Source organism: Paramormyrops kingsleyae, chromosome 16 (genome assembly GCF_048594095.1).
Source record: "Paramormyrops kingsleyae isolate MSU_618 chromosome 16, PKINGS_0.4, whole genome shotgun sequence".
NCBI classification, from domain to species: Eukaryota; Metazoa; Chordata; class Actinopteri; order Osteoglossiformes; family Mormyridae; genus Paramormyrops; species Paramormyrops kingsleyae.
Window position 1 is genome coordinate 21,808,943 of NC_132812.1, and position 18,749 is coordinate 21,827,691.

Consider the following 18,749-nt stretch of genomic DNA (forward strand, 5'->3'; position numbering starts at 1 on the left):
AACAGTCCACATTTTTGCTCCCTCCCAGCTGGATTGGGAAACACTGGCTTAGCCACAAGGCAGGGCACAGCCAGGATGAGATGCCAGGACAGTAATGTAGTAATGAAGCCATGCCTACTCCATCCATCTAACATGGAAGGTCTCTCCTTTTTCCAGGGAATGCAGTGGGGCTTGTTGGAGGATCGGGATGGAATTCCTCGCATCCTGAACATAGGGGGTCGCACTTTGAGGCCAAGTGATGATGCCCGCGCGAGGCGCAAGAGGGCCCGGTCCCACGATGATGGCGGCGAGCTTCCCGGTGCCACAGATGCCAAATTGCTCCGCAAGTTGGAAGCTCAGGGTAAATAGCGCCGTCCTGCTGGCCGCTTGAGTGCATACGTCGGCCTGCCCTGTTTCCGGTCAGGTCAGTAATTCTTCCTGATTACAGAAATCGCCCGTCAAGCGGCACAGATGAAGCTGATGCGGAAGCTGGAGAAGCAGGCGCTGGCGCAGGCGGCGAAGGAGGCCCGCAAGCAGCAGGGTATGCGGCCGCCGTTGTGTCCGACCGCCGGCCGCCGTGTGCGGCGCCCCAGCCTCTGACACGCCTTTCCCTCCCCCAGCGATCATGGCCGCCGAGGAGAAGCGGAAGCAAAAGGAGCAGCTCAAGATTCTCAAACAGCAGGTGGGTGTGAGGCTGTAAATGCCTCATGTAAACAGTAGAGCTGCAGCATTAGCCGGATTAAACCAGGGATAACATTCGGCGTCTTCTCTGACGTAGTTACGTGTGGAATACCATAAAATACTTTTACAGTTAGATCTTACTTGTAAAAACAGCATCCATATATCCATCTTTTAGCCTCTTATTCAGTGTAGAGTCACAGGGCAACAATGCATGCCATCCATCCATCCATCTTCTGATCTCTTATCCTGGTCTGGGTTATCCTGCTGTCAGGGTTATGGGCGATTTAAAAAATTATTTTTCTTGCCTCTTGAAAGAATGTGACCCGTCTTAAACAGCCATACATAAATCCCGGCCCAATGGCATTTATTCCAGGAGAAGATCAAGAGGATTCAGCAGATCCGGATGGAGAAGGAGCTCCGAGCCCAGCAGATCCTGGAGGTGTGTCTCCAAGGAGGTGGAATGCGTGAGAAATGTTTCCGAAATGCTCTTCATTCCAAGCGACGGGACGCTGTGCAGGCTTCCAGATTACATCATCACACTTAGGCTAATTCTGATTTCTTGGTGTAAACTGCTATTGAATACTCAAGGTCTATGTCACCCTGGTTTCTGACCAGGGTTAAACTGTACATAAAAGTATATTTTCTTATCACAAAATAGTGACTGTTTAATTTAGCCTACGTAAGTGGAAAAAGCGTTTTTCTATATGCATGCAATTATCGGAGGTCCTAAAATGTGTTTGTGGGCAAAAATCAAATTTTAGTCGACACGGATGGCAAGCTGTTCTTAACAGGATTTCTCATTGCTTGTAATTACACATTTAAATTTTGCATAATTTATTTCCTTGTTCGCCCTGGTGGGGGGGGGGGGGGGGGTGGGGTTACCCATGTTGTTTTATAAGATGAAATAAAGGTGGTTTTAAATCACAAATCTATAACCCAACATCAGAGCAGATGTCCTACATTGTACAATATTTATATAACAGGCTTGCATTACCCATAGCTAGTTGCTTATAATACATCAGTCATAACTACTAACCCTTTTCTCTGTTATTCTGGAATGGACTTGATTTACATCTAAAACAAACTATTACTTGCATTCTAATTGGTTAATTTTAAGGCAATTAAAGAAATATCACATTTATGAACTTAATAAATTCTAGCTAATTGTGGCTAATGGGTGAAACTAATGATGAAGAATGATAATTGTGGCATTGTATGAAAATTAGTGGTACTGTGTGTGTGTGTGTGTGTGTGTGTGTGTTCTGCATATGAGTGTGTTTGACACACTGTGCTCACCCAGGCCAAACGGAAGAGGAAGGAGGAAGCCGCAAACGCCAAAATTTTGGAGGCCGAGAAAAGGACAAAGGTCAGTATGGACCTGCTGCAGAGGCTTGAGGGGGACAGGGAGGGCGCAGAGGATTATGGGTAAGGTGGAGGCAAATCCCCATGACGTCACATGAGAAGTGCATCGGAAACCGCGTGGCGAAAGGCACTTTAGTTGAATGTGTTTCTTTGATGTCGCTGCGATGAAATATGTGGGGGTGTAAATGGACCAACCATGGAGGGTGGAGTCAGCGAGCTACCATATCATCCTGTACCTGCGTGAGACCACAGTGTCTCCTAAAGCTAAAATATTGGTCTTCAGCAGCAGGTGAGGAGTTTGTGTGCGAGGGCTGTGGCACTGGGTCTGCGTCAGGCAGTGCGTTTGGACCGATGGCGTCTGTCTCTTTCTGCAGGAGAAAGAGATACGCCGACAACAGGCCGTCCTGATGAAGCACCAGGTAGGTCTGGACCTGCTCCTCTCTGTCTGTCATCCTACTAAACTGCTGTCCACTTCAGTTCAAACCTTTTGGACACTGGGAAGCACTTTTTAATAACTGCTTATGTAGTGCTCTGTAAAATCTGTCTTTTTGTTTTAATTTCTGTACTTTTTGGCATTACCTGGGTGTTTTTCTGATTAAACTTGGTTTTTTATGATCCTGTGATTTCTGTTGGTAATGTTTTGCCAACTCTTTCTACCAGGAGTTGGAGAGGCATAGACTAGATATGGTATGGGTATGTTTATTTTGTTTTTTTTCCATCTAACACCGCATCGTGAACTGGTGAACTGGTTGTCATAGCAATGCATAAAGTGTAGCCCTGGCTGCTGTCATACTACATTATTCTGCATGGCTTCTTCAGCTCAAGTTCATTGTTCTGCGTCTGCTCTCTGTATGCCTGGGAGTCACATGACTCCCATCCCCCTGCCCCCCCCCAACCCCCCCACCCCCAGAACCTGCCCAACTTCCTTTGGTCTTCCAATCAGACGGAAAGTTGTGGTGCATTCTCATAGTGTGACAGGATGCTCGGCGTGCCAGTCATCCATTCCATCCGTTTTCCTTTTGTTTTGGAATGACTGTTCGATGCTCGATGTTGGGACCCTGCCTGCGTGCCGGGGTCCCTCTCAAGGGCTGTGCCTCCCCCCTCCATCTAGCCCTCCAACGGTTAACTGCCCTGCCAGGATGCCCCCCTGCCCTCCCCCACTGCTCAGACACAGACAGATAGAGAGGGAGACAGACAGACACACGTGTGCGTTCAATCTGCTGCTGTACTCCTTTCGCACACACATGAGTGAGTGCCCGCTGTACTGCTCACGGTTACCGCAGACAGGCAATCCCACAATCCCACACTGTCCATGTCCGGAGAAGACATGTAGCCCGGATGGTGGCTGCTCCCTGTTTGACCCTGTGCACATGGCACTGCCCCCCTGCACCCCCCCCCCCATCCTGTGCCCCCTACTGCCCTCCTTTGCTATTTTTCGGTTCTCGTCATATCTTCTCCTACTCCTATGACCACAGCCCAGGGCGGTGCCCTGCGTGTCTTGACTCTCGCATTCTCTTCGTTAAGCTGCTGTGCACTGTCGCTCCCCGCCCCCCACTCCCCCCCCCCCAGCCCACGTGCCCCCCCCCCCCCAAGCCCCTCAGGGTGACTCCTCCCCTTTTTGATGGTGCTCTTCTTTCACACTTTGCCAGGAACGAGAGAGGCGGAGGCAGCACATGATGCTCCTGAAAGCTGTGGAGGCTCGCAAGAAGGCCGAGGTACAAGCCGACCTCGCCCCCCACCCCCACCAGGCTTTCAGTTATCGAGAGGGGCACCAGCCCCAGCTGAAAGCTGATTGGCCCTCGGGGTGCCCCCTCCCATGTTTCAATTCAAAATGTATCGTTGGCCAATGGCAAAGTTACCCCCTCTACCTGAAGTATGGCCCTTCTTATGCCCCCCCCCCACCTTAAAAAAATACTACAGTCAGCCCTGGCGGCTTGAAGGCATTGAGGACACTCCTCCTGCCAGACACCTGGGGGGCATATGGGTGACTGTGTCCGTTAAACGAGCGTGATGCACAACCTTCATCTCACCGCTCTTCTTTCACACAATATATGAGCTGTGAACCGCCGTAAAAATTCAGCGCCGCCATTTTCCCCTCAAGGAGCTGTAATTTATTAGCGAGCTGTTAATGCTGTTAACGCGGCGCTGCGCTAACCGCCGTGCCCCCACCCCCAACAGGAGAGGGAGCGCCTGAAGAAGGAAAAGCGGGACGAGAAGCGGCTGAACAAGGAGAGGAAGATGGAACTCCGCAGGCTGGAGTTGGAGATGGCGAGAGAGCTAAGCAAACCCAACGAGGACATGCGTCTGTCTGACCACAAGGTGACCACGGGCGCCCGGACCAGGGACCGCGCCGCTCAGCGTCCTGTATACGTTCAGTGAGGTGCTTCACGGTTCACTGTGCCTGCTGCTCCGTTATTGGACAGAGGTTTAAGCTTCTCATTAGTGCCTTTTTAACCCCAGAATCCTAGTTCAGCTTTTGGACACGGTGGCCTCTTTTAAACCCTGACGTGTAAGGCTGTGAGATCTCACTGATCGGCCGCTGAGCCATCTGACTCGTAAGCTTGAAGCCGCACCCTTTGATTTAATTTCGGTAGGTGATGTGGGGAGAAAGCTGTCCACGCTCGGACGGCGAGCTTGCAGAGAGGCGGCCGGTTCACGGGGGATACAGACATCATATCTGGCTAATTAATTTATGAATTGAATTCCCCAGGGTGTCGAGGGGAGTAGGAACGGTAATGAACTTCAGCAGTCCGGCCCGAACCCTCTAACAGATTGCAGGGCTCAGTTGTAGTTTATTTCAGGACTTGTCAGTTAAAAGCCCCCCCCCACCCCTCCTTTTAAGCACCACTGGTGCGTAATCACCACCCCGAGGAGGCTGATTGAGCGGATCACCGATTTACACGAATGAGGTCACGGTAGAGTGTGACTAGGGCGTGAGCCTGCGGTTCTGGTTATAAGCAGCCCTGTCCCCCCCAGCCCCTCCCTGAGCTGTCCCTGGTCCCGGGCCTGGTTCTGCCCGGCGAGCCCTTCTCCGACTGCCTGATGGTGCTACAGTTCCTGCGGAGCTTTGGCAAAGTGCTGGGGCTGGATGTGAGCGAGGACGTGCCCAGCCTGGGCGTGCTGCAGGAGGGGCTGCTCAACGTGGGCGCCGGCGCGGGGCGCGTGCAGGACCTGCTGGTGCGCATGCTGTCGGCGGCCGTGTGCGACCCCGGCCTGCCGCCGGGACACCGGGTGAGGCTGCCTCACACGCGCACACACACACTCACCGGGCACCAAACATGGCAGGCCGGCTCTGGGCTCCCCGGGGGGGATGTTTATATCGCCCTTCACGCGGTGCACATGGGGGGGTGGGGTGGTTTGTCACTGAGATGCTCTCTTCATGCTAATCTGGGGGGGTTAGTCACGGTTCCCTGTCAGCCTGTCCCACATGGGAATTGGAGTCGCTGGCTCTTGGCAAACTGCCCTCTATGGCATCAGCATAAAACTTCCTCTGCCTCCCATTTTCTCCCCCCCTTCCTCTCCCTCCCATTTTCTCCCCCTCTCTCCCCCTCTCTCTTTCTTCCTCTCCCTCCCATTTTCTTCCACTCTCTCCCCATCTCTCTCTATTCATCTCCCTCCCATTCTCTTCCCCTCTCTCTCACTCTCTCTTCCTCTCCCTCCCATCCTCTTTCCCTTTCTCTCCCCCTCTCTCCCCCTCTCTCTTTCTTCCTCTCCCTCCCATTCTCTTCCACTCTCTCCCCATCTCTCTCTATTCCTCTCCCTCCCATTCTCTTCCGCTCTCTCTCGCTCTCTCTTCCTCTCCCTCCCATCCTCTTTCCCTTTCTCTCCCCCTCTCTCTCCCTCTCTCTCTCTTCCTCTCCCTCCCATTATCTTCCCCTCTCTCTCCTCCTCTTTCCCTATCTCTCTTTCCCTGTTTCTCCCTTTATTCTTTCTCTTCTTGTCCTTCTTGACTCTCTTCCTTTATCTCTCTGTCCTTTGTTCCCCTCTGTCTCCCTCTCTCTCTCCCTCTGTCCCTCTCTCTCTCTCTCTCTCCCTCTCTTTCCCCATCTCTCCCTTTTCCCTGTCGTCTTTCTCCCCCAATTCCCCCACCCCCCTGCAGACCAAGACAGCCCTAGGCGAGCACCTGACCAGCGTGGGCATAAACCGGGACAATGTCTCGGAGGTCCTGCAGATGTACATGGCAGCACACTGTGGCCAGACGGAGCTGGCGGGCATCGTGGAGAGCCTCAAGACCAAGGCCTTCCAGGCCCACACGCCCACGCAGAAGGCCTCCGTGCTGGCTTTCCTGGTCAACGAGCTGGCCTGCAGCAAGAGCGTGGTCAGGTAAGCCGCGCACCCGGGGCCCAGGCTTTGGCCTGCACTCCAGCGAGCCGTGATGGTGACAAATTCCCAGCCCTGCCGCACCTCCTCCGTGTGACACCTCTTTCATCAGCGTTCGGCGACCCTCAGAGCTACGGCAGGAATGTCATCGCTCCTCGTCTTGTGACCTAGATTTCAGGAGCGACGTTAAAATGTGACACTCCGAGAGGAAAAAAGCAAATGATGACAACATGTTTTCTTTTTCCTTTTAAGATTTTTTGCTTCCTTGAACATTTAGGGCAGGTTTAATGATCTAGTGTTCTTTTGTTCCGTGGGCACATTTCACACTGATTTAAATAATTAACGAGAGCCTCCAGTATTCGAATGAGAAGAAACGCTGTGTTTATTTCTCGTTATTTAATTTAACCGCAAGGAAAAACCCAATTTAACATCCTGTTGCTCCCTCACAGCGAAATCGACAAGAACATCGACCACATGACCAATCTGAGGCGGGACAAGTGCGTGATTGAAGGCAAACTCCGCAAGTGAGTGCGGCAGATGGTTATATGACAGGGAGGGCAGCTTAAGTGGGAGGGGGGGGAGGGGGGCATTAAAAGGGGGAAACATTTTAACAGTTTAGCAAGTTCGTCTGAGGAAATAGCTTTTACTGCAGCTACTAAGGAGTATAAGTAGGACTTTTATTTTGTTACATCGCTGTCACCTTTAATAGAGTTACCCTTTATGTGCAGATTTGTACTCCTGGTTTAGCCTGCCTAAGTTACCCTTTATGTGTGTGTGCGTGTGTGTGTGTGTGTGTGTGTCTGGTTCAAATATACCTACCAAATGTCCCCACGACATGCAGAATACCTTATTATAATACTTTTTTTGACCTTATGGGGACCAGTTTCTGGAATCAAAAAACTGAAAAAGCAATAAGTCTTGTGTTTTGTTTGGTTACTTGTGGTTATGGTTAGGGCTGGGTAGGGGTTAAGGTCGTCATAGTTAGCATTAGCATTTTCCCCATAGAAATAAATGAGTGGGCCCCAGAAAGATATGATTACAGGTCTGTGTGTGTGTGTGTGTGTGTGTGTCTGTGTGCCCTGTGAGGGACCGGAGCCCCACCTGGGCTTTTCCCTAAGCTGCCTGCCTCCAGGCTCTATCTCATCACTCTGAACTGGATAAGAGGCTAGAAGTTGGATGGATGGATCCCTGGTTGTTTGAAGGTCCAGCAGCAGGATGCTTGTTAGGATTCAAAGCCTTACTGTGACCCATCCGGTTCTGGACGTAATGCTCCCGTGGCATGTGCCTTCAGGCTGAGGAGCATCCACGCCAAGAAGACGGGAAAGCGGGAGTCGACCACGGGGGGTGAGGAGGCCCAGGCACTGGGCACCCCCACGGCAGGCAGGAAGCGCAAGCGGAAGGGGGGCGACAGCGACGAGGACGACGATGAAGAGGAGGATAGCGACGACCAGGGCGAGGATGACGAGGAGGAGGATGAAGATGGAAAGAAGGCGAAGAAGGCAGAGACCTGTGAGGAGGAGGCAAGTCTAAAAGCCCCCACTCCCTCCCCTCAACCATTCGCTCATCTGGATGTCAGTCATTACTGGTGTGGTGAATTGGCCAATCGGGGGCCCCCAGACAGGTAGTGACGGCAGAACTGTCCACTCAGATGAGCCGTTGATTTAAAGAAGGTGTAAACATTTAATCCCATTAAGCGAGAGTGGCGAGTAATGTATCTGTGAAGAGTACAGGTGTTGACACAGGACAAATTAACTGAGGGCAAACTTCTTAAATCCCATTTGAAATGGGGTCACAGAGCTGAAGTTTGGCAAACAGAGAGGGGGGGGGGGGGCACTAGACGAGTGTGAGGAGAGACGAGCAGCTACGGCCATTTGAGGGCACCCTGATGCGGGAGGGGGGGATGCATGGCCTTAGGATCAGGGCTGACAGCTGGAGACTAATTAAACAGTAGCAATTAAGGCCCAGACTTGGTAAAAATGTGCAGCTGCGCAGGGTTTTATTAAAATAATGTTATTATAAAAAGCATATTATTAAGTAGAAAGGAGCCTGCCTGCCTCTTAGGCTTTGTGGGAAATTAATGTATATAAACCATGAGATCAGTGTTAATTAGTGATAACAACCTGGTTAGGGCTCTCAGCACTAACTGGGGCGTCTCTCACAGGATGAGGGAGCCCAGGTGGCCAGTGTGGAGGAGCTGGAGAAGCAGATAGACAAGCTGACCAAGGTAAGGAGCCACTGAGGCTGTGCTTTTGGGACTGCACTGGTGGGACTGCACTGGTGGGACTGCACTGGTGGGGCTATACTGGTGAGACTGTACTAGTGGGGCTGTGCTAGTGGGGCTGCGCTGGTGGGACTGTGCTGGTGAGGCTGTGCTGGTGTGGCTGCATTGATGGGGCTGTGCTGGTGAGGCTGAACGCATTCAGCTTGCTGACCCTCTCCCTCCCACCCCCCGCCACCCCAACAGCAGCAAAACCAGATCCGCCGCAAGCTGTTCGAGTCGTCCCACCTTCTGCGTTCCATGATGTATGGACAGGACCGATACCGGCGCCGCTATTGGGTCCTGCCACAGTGTGGCGCTGTCTTTGTGGAGGGCCAGGGCGGCAAGGAAGGTCAGATATTACATTTTAAAACAAATTTGAGGAAGCACTTCTTTACACAGCGTGTAGTTAGAGTATGGAACAGTCTTCCTGCTAGTGTAGCGGAAGCTAAAACCTGGGTTCCTTTAAATCAGAGCTAGATAAGATTTTAACAACTCTGAGCTATTAGTTAAGTTCTCCCCAAACGAGCTTGATGGGCCGAATGGCCTCCTGTCGTTTGTAAATTTCTTATGTTCTTATGTTCACACAGAGATACTATAAACTCATGCAATGTATTGACAGATGCTGCGGGCGAACACACACACACACACACACACACACACACACACACAATGACAGATAAAGGCACACAAAAAAACCCTTATCCCATTAATGGCAACCCTAGCTCCTCCGCAGCCATAACCTTAACCGTAAGTAACAAAATAAATTACGAGGCATTTGTAGTTATTTGATTGCACTCACAGATTTTTATAAAATTCAGGTGCCACTTTACAATAAGGCTCCTTTTGCCTTGTAAATGGTAGTAACTCATTAATAAAAAGAAAACTGTGTTATAACTTATTTAAAATGGTCTATTAATAATTTCCAAAGTGTTATAACCTAATTAATAACCAGATTATAAACCATTCATAAAGTGCCATCAAAGTCCCCGCAATTAAAAATTTTTAATCACATTTTGGGGACATTAGATCCTCAAAATGTAATATTTTAATATTTACATGACCTCCCCCCCCCACACACACACATATACAGTGGAGTGGTTTTGTACTGGTCTTGATGGTTTTCACTTCTTGTCTCTTAGGTCCCGAGGAGCACGAGACAGAGAGCGAATGGCTGGATGCGGCTGACACTCCCCAGGTCAAAGAGGAGGAGAAAGCCTCCGAGGCCAGTCAGGAGGCGCAAGGCGGCCCGGCGCCCCCTACAGAAACGCAGGAGAAGGACCCCCCCAACCTGTTCCTTCAGAATCCGGTCTGCTTCACTAAGCTCCTACAGACGGTTAAGATGCTGCCTGAAGCTGAGCACCAGGTGCAGAATGATGTCACGGAGTCGGTCCCCCTGGTGACGGTTCCCACGGTGACATCCGCACCTACGCAGGCGTCCATGCCCAGCAGCCCTCCTTCAGCAGCAGTAGCGGGGGCTCCGCCATGCCCCCCCGGCCCCACCGCTGCTGCGTCTGGCCCCTCCCCTCGGCCCAGCGAGCAGCTCTTCCGGACCCTGACTGAGAAAAGCGGCTGCTGGTTCCGCCTGCTGCCCCGCACCCCGTGTGACGTCACCTCCCTCACCACAGGTCCGCAGACCTTCACTGCCACCTCCTCGCCTGTCCCCCAAGACATCTCTGCCTCCCTGGCTCCCCGGGATCACGCCAGCATCACCACTCTGGTCCTGCCAGCACTGCAGGTCTGCTCTCTGTATAAATGCACCTTTCAGTGTGCTTAATACTGTGACAAATGGACACAAGTTTCTGTTGAAAGTCTTTTTGGATAACTGTGAGGCCTTCAATGTGTGATATGACTCCACCCCCTTCTGTTTGCAACACCATGACTCCACCCCCTGTCAAAAATGTCATGACTCCGCCCCTTCAGCTTGCAACACCATGACTCCACCCCCTGTCAAAAATGTCATGACTCCGCCCCTTCAGCTTGCAACACCATGACTCCACCCATCCTATCTAGAACACCATGGCTCCTCCTCCTGACTGCAAAGCCCTGACCCCATCCCCTCATGCCATTTACTCCATGATCCCCACCCCCTTCTGTGTACAATGCAAGGATCCCACCCCTTTTTGTATACAATGCCACAACTCCCCCCCTCTCTGGATACAACACGACTCCACCCCCTTCTATATACAACATAATGACTCCACCCCCTTCCGTCTACAATTTAATTTAAATTTACAATGTAATCACCCCATCTGTTTTTGTATAGTGTCATGACTCCACCCCCTTCTATATACAACACAATGACTCCTCCCCCTTCTATATACAACACAATGACTCCTCCCCCTTCTGTATACAACACAATGACTCCTCCCCCTTCTATATACAACACAATGACTCCTCCCCCTTCTGTATACAACACAATGACTCCTCCCCCTTCTGTATACAACACAATGACTCCTCCCCCTTCTATATACAACACAATGACTCCTCCCCCTTCTATATACAACACAATGACTCCGCCCCCTTCTGTATACAACACAATGACTCCTCCCCCTTCTATATACAACACAATGACTCCACCCCCTTCTATATACAACACAATGACTCCTCCCCCTTCTATATACAACACAATGACTCCTCCCCCTTCTATATACAACACAATGACTCCTCCCCCTTCTATATACAACACAATGACTTCGCCCCCTTCTATATACAACACAATGACTCCGCCCCCTTCTATATACAACACAATTACTCCGCCCCCTTCTATATACAACACAATGACTCCTCCCCCTTCTATATACAACACAATGACTCCGCCCCCTGTCTATAGTGACTTGCATGTGTTCTTCGCCTACAGGCAAAAGCTAATTTCCACCTCCTGGGCCCCCTGTTTGGTGCTTGGCCCAGCAGCATGTTGGGTCCAAGCCTGTCCTTACCCAGTAGCCCTGCATTCCCCATTCTGGGGGCAGGGTGTCCCGCACTGGAACGCAGCACTAGCCCCTCTGGCCTTGGCAAGAGCGAGTCCCCGCCCCCCGCCAGTGAGAAGCCACCCTCTGCCCCCTCCCCAGCAGTAGAAGTGGCCAAGCCCCAGGACTTTCCTACCCCCCAGCCCATCCCAGAAGGTGAGTCTGCCTCTGGAGCTTCATGTGGCCAGTCATGTATGGGACCAGCCCAGCGACCTTGTAATACGTTCCACCAGGCATCCAAGCTGGGGGCTAGATCGCTGTTTTAATTCCTTATCCTTTATGGAGGTCTGATTGGTGCAAGGGTCTGCAACTCTTAAAGGTTACAGATGGATAAAATGTTCACCTCCTGGGGGCATTATGGTTCAATGGGTTAGGATCCTGTGCCCCTTGATTGGTCGCTGGTTCAAATCCCACACTCAGCAGAGCTTTGGATTAAATTGTAAAATTCACTGAAAAAATTATGCAAATATTGATGGAAATATTAGGGCTATCCCATAATACTCCTAACTGTGCTGTGTGTCATATGACAGGGATGCTTAGGGGCTGGTGGAAGGTGGAGAGCATGGATGAGCTGCGGACGCTGGCCAACGCCCTGCACTGCCGGGGCGTGAGAGAGAGGGCACTACAGAAGCAGATCCAGAAGCACATGGAGTTTATTGGCCAAGCCTTCACCAGGAATGGAGACAGTGAGTCCTGAGGAGCCATCATGGCTGGTGGTGCCCCGCCTCTAGAATCGGATTGGCTGCCAGAATCAGTGTCTCCCATTTTCATTGGCTATGACTGATGTCAGTTGCAGTTCTCCCAAACACATATGTGATGCAATAATTCTATAGCATCTATAATTGTAAAAGTTCCCAGAATCGCATGCAGCCATAATTACGGTGTGAGTGAGGAAAATAAGGGGCTGATTTTGTGCGCTTAGTAGAAGGATGTTTGTGATTTTTCAAGAGGCATATCGAATGTCGAGTAGGCGGTGAAATATGGGAGGGGTTTATAACAAGGGGCCTGTTATCATCTGATACAATAACCCTACCCCACATGATAAACCCCTCCTACTTGACATTGCTCCTCCTACTCAGCACTCTGTTACTGTGATATACACTTGGATTTTTCTGCTTTGGATGGACCCTCCCCCCATTTTACTGTCACCCCTCCCCCGAGAATAATGTGGAGCTGCCTGTGGATCATGGAGATCTCCCTGCGCTGCTCCGCTCGTACAGTCTGCGGGGTTCGCTCTCAGCGGAGCCCCCAGAGTTTAATGTTAAGCAGTTGCTTAAAGACTGCAGCCGACACCTGTGGTAAAGAATGAGTGGAGGATGATGAAGCTGCTTGATTTTACCCCGGGGGCCCCAGCTGGCAGCCCCAAGCTCCCTGACGGTGTGAATCATTTGGGGCTGATCTAGGCAAAGTGCTCAGAACAGTCAGGCTCCTGCTGCGAATAGAAAATGATCACATGAACACGGCATAAAGCGATAACATAAGTGCATTATTATAATTAGCATCAATAAATCTGAGCTCCGGAATGTTCCTGTCTGATGGAAGTTACTGGATGCTATTTAATGCCCAAATGTGTAGCTTGCTGTTTGACATTAACACGCTGTCCCCACCCCCCCAGACATACATCAGTGTCAGGTTTCGTTCCGTTTGCTGCCGATATCAGAGCTCAGGTCTTACTATGATACCAAACTGCACTGGTCCTGCTTTCTGGCCCGTGCAGCCGTCGCCATCGACATCACAGAGCTGGAGGAGAACCAGGTGACCGAGGAGATGCTGGAGAATTGGTGCGTGGAGGAGCAGGCCATGGAGGTGGACATCGGCGTCCTGCAGCAGGTGGAAGAGCTGGAACGGAAGGTCACCTTGGCCAGCCTGCAGCTCAAGGTAGGGAGCCGCGACACGGGGGTTAGGAGGGGATTTTTAAATTTTAAAGTTACCAGTAGGTGGCGCAGTGACTAAGGAACCTGAAATTCAAGTTACAAACCCGAGATTCACTATGGTTTGTCTTGGAGGATAGGCACACAGATCATCTGTAGTAGGAGAACATGTGGGCAGCAGCTTGGCCTTACCCATAATGCCGTTCTGCAGGGCTGGATTCACCCCGAGCCCCAGTCAGAGAGAGAAGACCTGGTCTATCACGAACACAAGGCGTCCACGGGGCCGTCCCCAGCGGGCGATGCGGCGCAGGAGGTCGGCGAGAGCGGCATCGCGCGGCACCCCGACAACCCCCTAGATATAGCCGTAGCCAGGCTGGCTGAGCTGGAAAAGAACTTAGAGAGAAGGTACCTGAAGAGCCCCCTAAGCAGCACTGTCCAGATCAGACTGGACAGTGTGGGTACAGTCACTGCCCCTGCAGCATCCGCTAGTGCTGACGGTGACGGGTATGTCGTCCATGTTCGGTCTCGTTCCTTCCCCCCCCCCCCCCACCCCACCCCGCCCCCACCCTTGCCCCCCGCCCTGCTGCTGGCCGGAGCTTATCTGGTCATCGTCTTTGCCAGCTCCCCCTCCCTCGCCACATGCCACGTGCAGCTGTGTGCCATCCTGTAGCCACTGAGAAAGGTCTTGGTTGTGTTTTTTTGGAGCCATTGTTGTTTTTTTTGTTTTTGGTCTCCTGCATGGTGCGCGATGTCAGTCTCTTGCTCCCCCTGCTGGTCAGCACTGGCACTGCATATTCCGCTATGAGACAAGTGGGCTCCCCCTCTCCCCTGGGGCTTTGGCCCAGGCTGCTTTGGGCCCCCCGCCACCCCCCCCCCCCCCCCCAACCCAATCCCCAATCCTTGCACTCCTATGGCTGTCAAAAGCGCTGATGTTGTCGCTGCTGGGATGGATGGCTGACGGTTCCACTTTGCTGGCCCTGATCCGTGTCTGTGAACTCGGCCCCCTTCCCACAACCCCCCAGGGAGGAGGAGGACATCGCCCCGGGGCTGAAGGTGTGGCGGAAGGCCGTGAGCGAGGTCCGCAGCGCTGCCCAGCTCTCGCTTTGCATTCAGCACTTGCAGAAGTCCGTTGCCTGGGAGAGGTCCATCATGAAGGTGGTGAGTACGCACACCCACTTCCCAGGCCCACTTCCCAGGCCCACTTCCCAGGCTCGCTTCTCGCCCCTCCTTGTGCTAAGAGTGTCTCCTTCTCTCTGTCCCAGTACTGTCAGATGTGCCGCAGGGGTGACAATGAGGATCTGCTCCTGCTCTGTGACGGCTGTGACAAAGGATGGCATACCTACTGTCACCGACCCAAGATCACCAGCATCCCGGAGGGCGACTGGTTCTGTCCAACCTGCATATCCAAGGTACACCCCCCCCCCCCCCCCACGGACCAATGGGTGATCAGGAATCATGCCCCCCCCCCCCCTCTTGCTGTGCTGATGCATGTATACAATGTCATGACTCCCCCGCCCCCTTCCCCGCAGGCCAGCGACCAGTCACCCAAAAACAAGAAACTTCTGAGCAAAGGTGGGGCAAGTAGCGGGGGCAGCAAGAAACCCCCCGAGGTGAAGCGGGTCAAGAAGGCGTCCGCCGGGGGGGAGGCCTCCGAGGACGGGGTGGCCAGCGCGGGCGGCACGCCAAAGAAAGCCCCCAAAGATCCGAAAAAAAAGAAGGTGGAGGAGGCACCCCCTGCTGGCCCAGCCAAGCCGGACAGTCCCACCTGCGCAAAGATGCCAAAGCCTTCCCAGGACAATGACAGGGACCTGACCTTCTGCAGGTAGCACCGGAGCCATCGGTGACTGGCACAGCTGGGCCATTTCTTACTGGGCTCTCACAGGACACATCTTCATCAGTCCGCCTTCTTCATGACAAATACACAGCATTCCGGCCGCCCGGGTTTTCAGTAGAGTCTCTATCGCTGTTTCTCCCATGAGTGTCTCGAGTACCTTGTCAGTCTAGTCTAGCAGCACTTGTACCTAAGCTTGTGATGTATTATCTGCCTGGGTTGATTGCAGAGTTGGAAAGTTCAGAAAATATAAATCTGGACCAGAATTTTGTTCCAGCCAACCAGTTGAGTACCCTATGACTGTGACTTTTTATGCAGAACTGTTTGGTTGAAACAAAAGCTTGGTCTGGATTTGTACTTTCTAGACTCTTGACCTCTGGTTGTATGCCACTTTTGTCTGCCAAATGAATAAATGTATTATTATTGAGGTAGTTTGGACAAGGATGTAGCAATCACACATCACAGACCCCCTCCACTTCCTTGCCACATCAATGTTTTGTACCCATGAAGTTCTCCCAGATCGTCGCACAAACATGCTAATGTTGTGTTAGTGTAAACAGTTTCTGGTCCACCTGTCACAATGGGCTGAGTCTTGTACAGTGAAGTCACAAGTAGTCACCCCTATGACTAGGTCATACGTGCCCCCCGTCCCCCACAGAATCCTCCTGGCAGAGTTAGAAGACCACCACGATGCCTGGCCCTTCCTCAACCCTGTCAACATCAAGACTGTACCCGGGTACCGGAAGGTGATCAAGAAGCCAATGGACTTCTCCACCATCCGCGAGAAGCTCTGCAGCTGCCAGTGCGTAATCTCCCATCCCCTAGTGCTCTCCCGTCTCGTACCCCCAGCTTCAGTGCGTAATCTCCCATCCCCTAGTGCTCTCCCGTCTCGTACCCCCAGCTTCAGTGCGTAATCTCCCATCCCCTAGTGCTCTCCCGTCTCGTACCCCCAGCTTCAGTGCGTAATCTCCCATCCCCTAGTGCTCTCCCGTCTCGTACACCCAGCTTCAGTGCGTAATCTCCCATCCCCCAGTGCTCTCCCGTCTCGTACCCCCAGCTTCAGTGCGTAATCTCCCATCCCCTAGTGCTCTCCCGTCTCGTACCCCCAGCTTCAGTGCGTAATCTCCCATCCCCTAGTGCTCTCCCGTCTCGTACACCCAGCTTCAGTGCGTAATCTCCCATCCCCCAGTGCTCTCCCGTCTCGTACCCCCAGCTTCAGTGCGTAATCTCCCATCCCCTAGTGCTCTCCCGTCTCGTACCCCCAGCTTCAGTGCGTAATCTCCCATCCCCTAGTGCTCTCCCGTCTCGTACCCCCAGCTTCAGTGCGTAATCTCCCATCCCCTAGTGCTCTCCCGTCTCGTACCCCCAGCTTCAGTGCGTAATCTCCCATCCCCTAGTGCTCTCCCGTCTCGTACCCCCAGCTTCAGTGCGTAATCTCCCATCCCCTAGTGCTCTCCCGTCTCGTACCCCCAGCTTCAGTGCGTAATCTCCCATCCCCTAGTGCTCTCCCGTCTCGTACCCCCAGCTTCAGTGCGTAATCTCCCATCCCCTAGTGCTCTCCCGTCTCGTACCCCCAGCTTCAGTGCGTAATCTCCCATCCCCTAGTGCTCTCCCGTCTCGTACCCCCAGCTTCAGTGCTTTCGGGAGTTTTAATAATAATTGTTTTTGTTCAGCTTACGGAGACTCTGTTTGGGTAGTTCCTGAAACTCAGAAAGGTGTCCCCCATTCCCTCCCCCCCCCATTCCAGGTACCAGAACCTCGAGATGTTCATCATTGACGTCAACTTGGTTTTCGATAACTGTGAAAAGTTTAACGAAGACAACTCGGAGATCGGAAGGGCCGGACACAACATGAGGAAGTTCTTTGAGAGACGCTGGACAGAACTTCTGAAGAGTAACTAGTCTGGTCCTAAGCATTGTCCTCAGTCCCCTCAGACAGCTACCTGTCCACCTCACGTCCAGCCCGGTGTGCCCATAAGCGTTGTGCTAAGCAGACAGATTCCCCCGATGCTCGAGGCTGATGTGGCCCTTTCAGCACCCGGTGGGGTGGGGGGGGGGCAACGGAAGCCGATGAATAATGGCACAAAAACGCACCCAAGGAGTCTCAGATGGGGCAGCCCTTGTGCAATACAAGATACCAGAAACCGCACTGAATTTACAACCCTCAGAGCCGTCTGCGAAATGACTCTCCGCTACCTTCACATAGTTTATTTTTCTTTTGTTTAAACTCTACCATGAATATTATAGTGAATGTATTTAATTTTATTTATGAGTAAAAAAAAAAAAGTCCAGTCTTCATTTTCTGTGAAAAGGAAGAAATGACAGAAATTGCTTTAAAATCTTAAGGAATGTTTTTCGTATATAAAACAAAGCCAAGAAAACTGAATACTGTTTACACGCTTCAGTGTCTCCCGGAAGCAGGAGAATAGTCACGGTAATACTGTAGAGCTGCATTTATATATGAATAGGGGTTTTGCATCACATGGTTGTAAGAGAGAATCACGTGACTTGTGTGTGTGCGTGCGTGTGTATGTGTACTGCATTCATTAATGTTAAGTCTTGTTTGGAATATGTATGATGTGTACATAGTGATTCAGACATGAAATATTGTTTATGCCTTAGGAAAACTGTAGCGTTTTACTTTAGTCTTAAAGTGATTATGCATATAGAGTCTGTACAGCACTGTTCTACATACACTGTGGTCTCCTTAATCTTGGTAGTGCCTGCCTTTCCAATGAAACATAGGGGTATTTTTATTTCCTAATTTTGTTTTTATTTATTGTTTTTTTTAACCCATACTGTATCTCAGCTCGTGTTACCATTGGGGTTAATGTTTGTATTTACCGCAGTGCATAGTGTTTTTCATGAACACTCCTGCCCTTGTCAAGACACACACACATAACAGACCTCTGTCACCAACCCATGGTCAATTAAAATAACAATAATGACAATAATAATAATAAATTGTTTGACCCTTGCTGTGTGATGTGGCCCACTAGAGGCAGCTAGACCAGATTGGTTTTGTACCCATGTCAGAGTACTTGAAGTTATTTTATTTAAATATATTGTGGGAAAAAATGTAGCATTTTTTGTAGAAGCATTATTTTTAACTTTGTGTATGCGTGTATGTGTGTGTTTGTATGTGTGTATGGGGAGGGGGCACAAAGCTAAGAATAAAAGGATGTTTTACAACCCAAATTCGTTTATTGCTCGCGGATTACTCTGTGTCCTTATGGGAATAATTAACATAAAGGTCCAAGCTTTTAAGGCAAATTATTCATCACCCTGAATCTGGAGCTAGCCTCGCATCGTCGGTACTTCTCTGGCAAAAGCGATTTCTCGCACTTAATCCAAGGACGTCCGCAAATAAGTAAATGTGTCCGCGGCAAATGAGGGAAGCTTATCAGCGATCCCCAGCGGCAGTAAATAAGATTACATTAAAGCCTTATCGGTCACATGGCCGATCCCGGACCAGGAAGT

At 51.4% G+C, this 18,749-nt stretch overlaps 1 protein-coding gene across 16 annotated transcripts in view; it reads left to right on the plus strand.

Annotated features, from left to right (window-relative positions):
- LOC111858352 (bromodomain adjacent to zinc finger domain protein 2B-like) overlaps positions 1-18,467 on the plus strand; it is a 61,006-nt gene extending 42,539 nt beyond the window's left edge. For 11 of the 16 annotated variants that reach the window (XM_072700151.1, XM_072700152.1, XM_072700150.1 and 8 more), the window contains 25 exons: positions 157-340; positions 428-520; positions 600-661; positions 1,034-1,099; positions 1,961-2,026; positions 2,397-2,441; positions 2,683-2,715; positions 3,672-3,737; positions 4,201-4,341; positions 4,999-5,253; positions 6,122-6,345; positions 6,792-6,866; positions 7,634-7,862; positions 8,504-8,566; positions 8,807-8,951; positions 9,742-10,337; positions 11,460-11,724; positions 12,099-12,254; positions 13,286-13,446; positions 13,651-13,943; positions 14,462-14,597; positions 14,702-14,848; positions 14,969-15,261; positions 15,929-16,072; positions 17,018-18,467. In XM_072700151.1, the coding sequence (XP_072556252.1) occupies positions 157-340; positions 428-520; positions 600-661; positions 1,034-1,099; positions 1,961-2,026; positions 2,397-2,441; positions 2,683-2,715; positions 3,672-3,737; positions 4,201-4,341; positions 4,999-5,253; positions 6,122-6,345; positions 6,792-6,866; positions 7,634-7,862; positions 8,504-8,566; positions 8,807-8,951; positions 9,742-10,337; positions 11,460-11,724; positions 12,099-12,254; positions 13,286-13,446; positions 13,651-13,943; positions 14,462-14,597; positions 14,702-14,848; positions 14,969-15,261; positions 15,929-16,072; positions 17,018-17,171 (4,092 nt within the window). In that variant the 3' untranslated portion in view covers positions 17,172-18,467. The remainder of the gene's footprint in view (positions 1-156; positions 341-427; positions 521-599; positions 662-1,033; positions 1,100-1,960; positions 2,027-2,396; positions 2,442-2,682; positions 2,716-3,671; positions 3,738-4,200; positions 4,342-4,998; positions 5,254-6,121; positions 6,346-6,791; positions 6,867-7,633; positions 7,863-8,503; positions 8,567-8,806; positions 8,952-9,741; positions 10,338-11,459; positions 11,725-12,098; positions 12,255-13,285; positions 13,447-13,650; positions 13,944-14,461; positions 14,598-14,701; positions 14,849-14,968; positions 15,262-15,928; positions 16,073-17,017) is intronic. The other 5 variants (XM_072700163.1, XM_072700160.1, XM_072700164.1 and 2 more) reach the window with 5 other exon arrangements.
- The last annotated feature ends 282 nt before the right edge of the window (positions 18,468-18,749 follow it).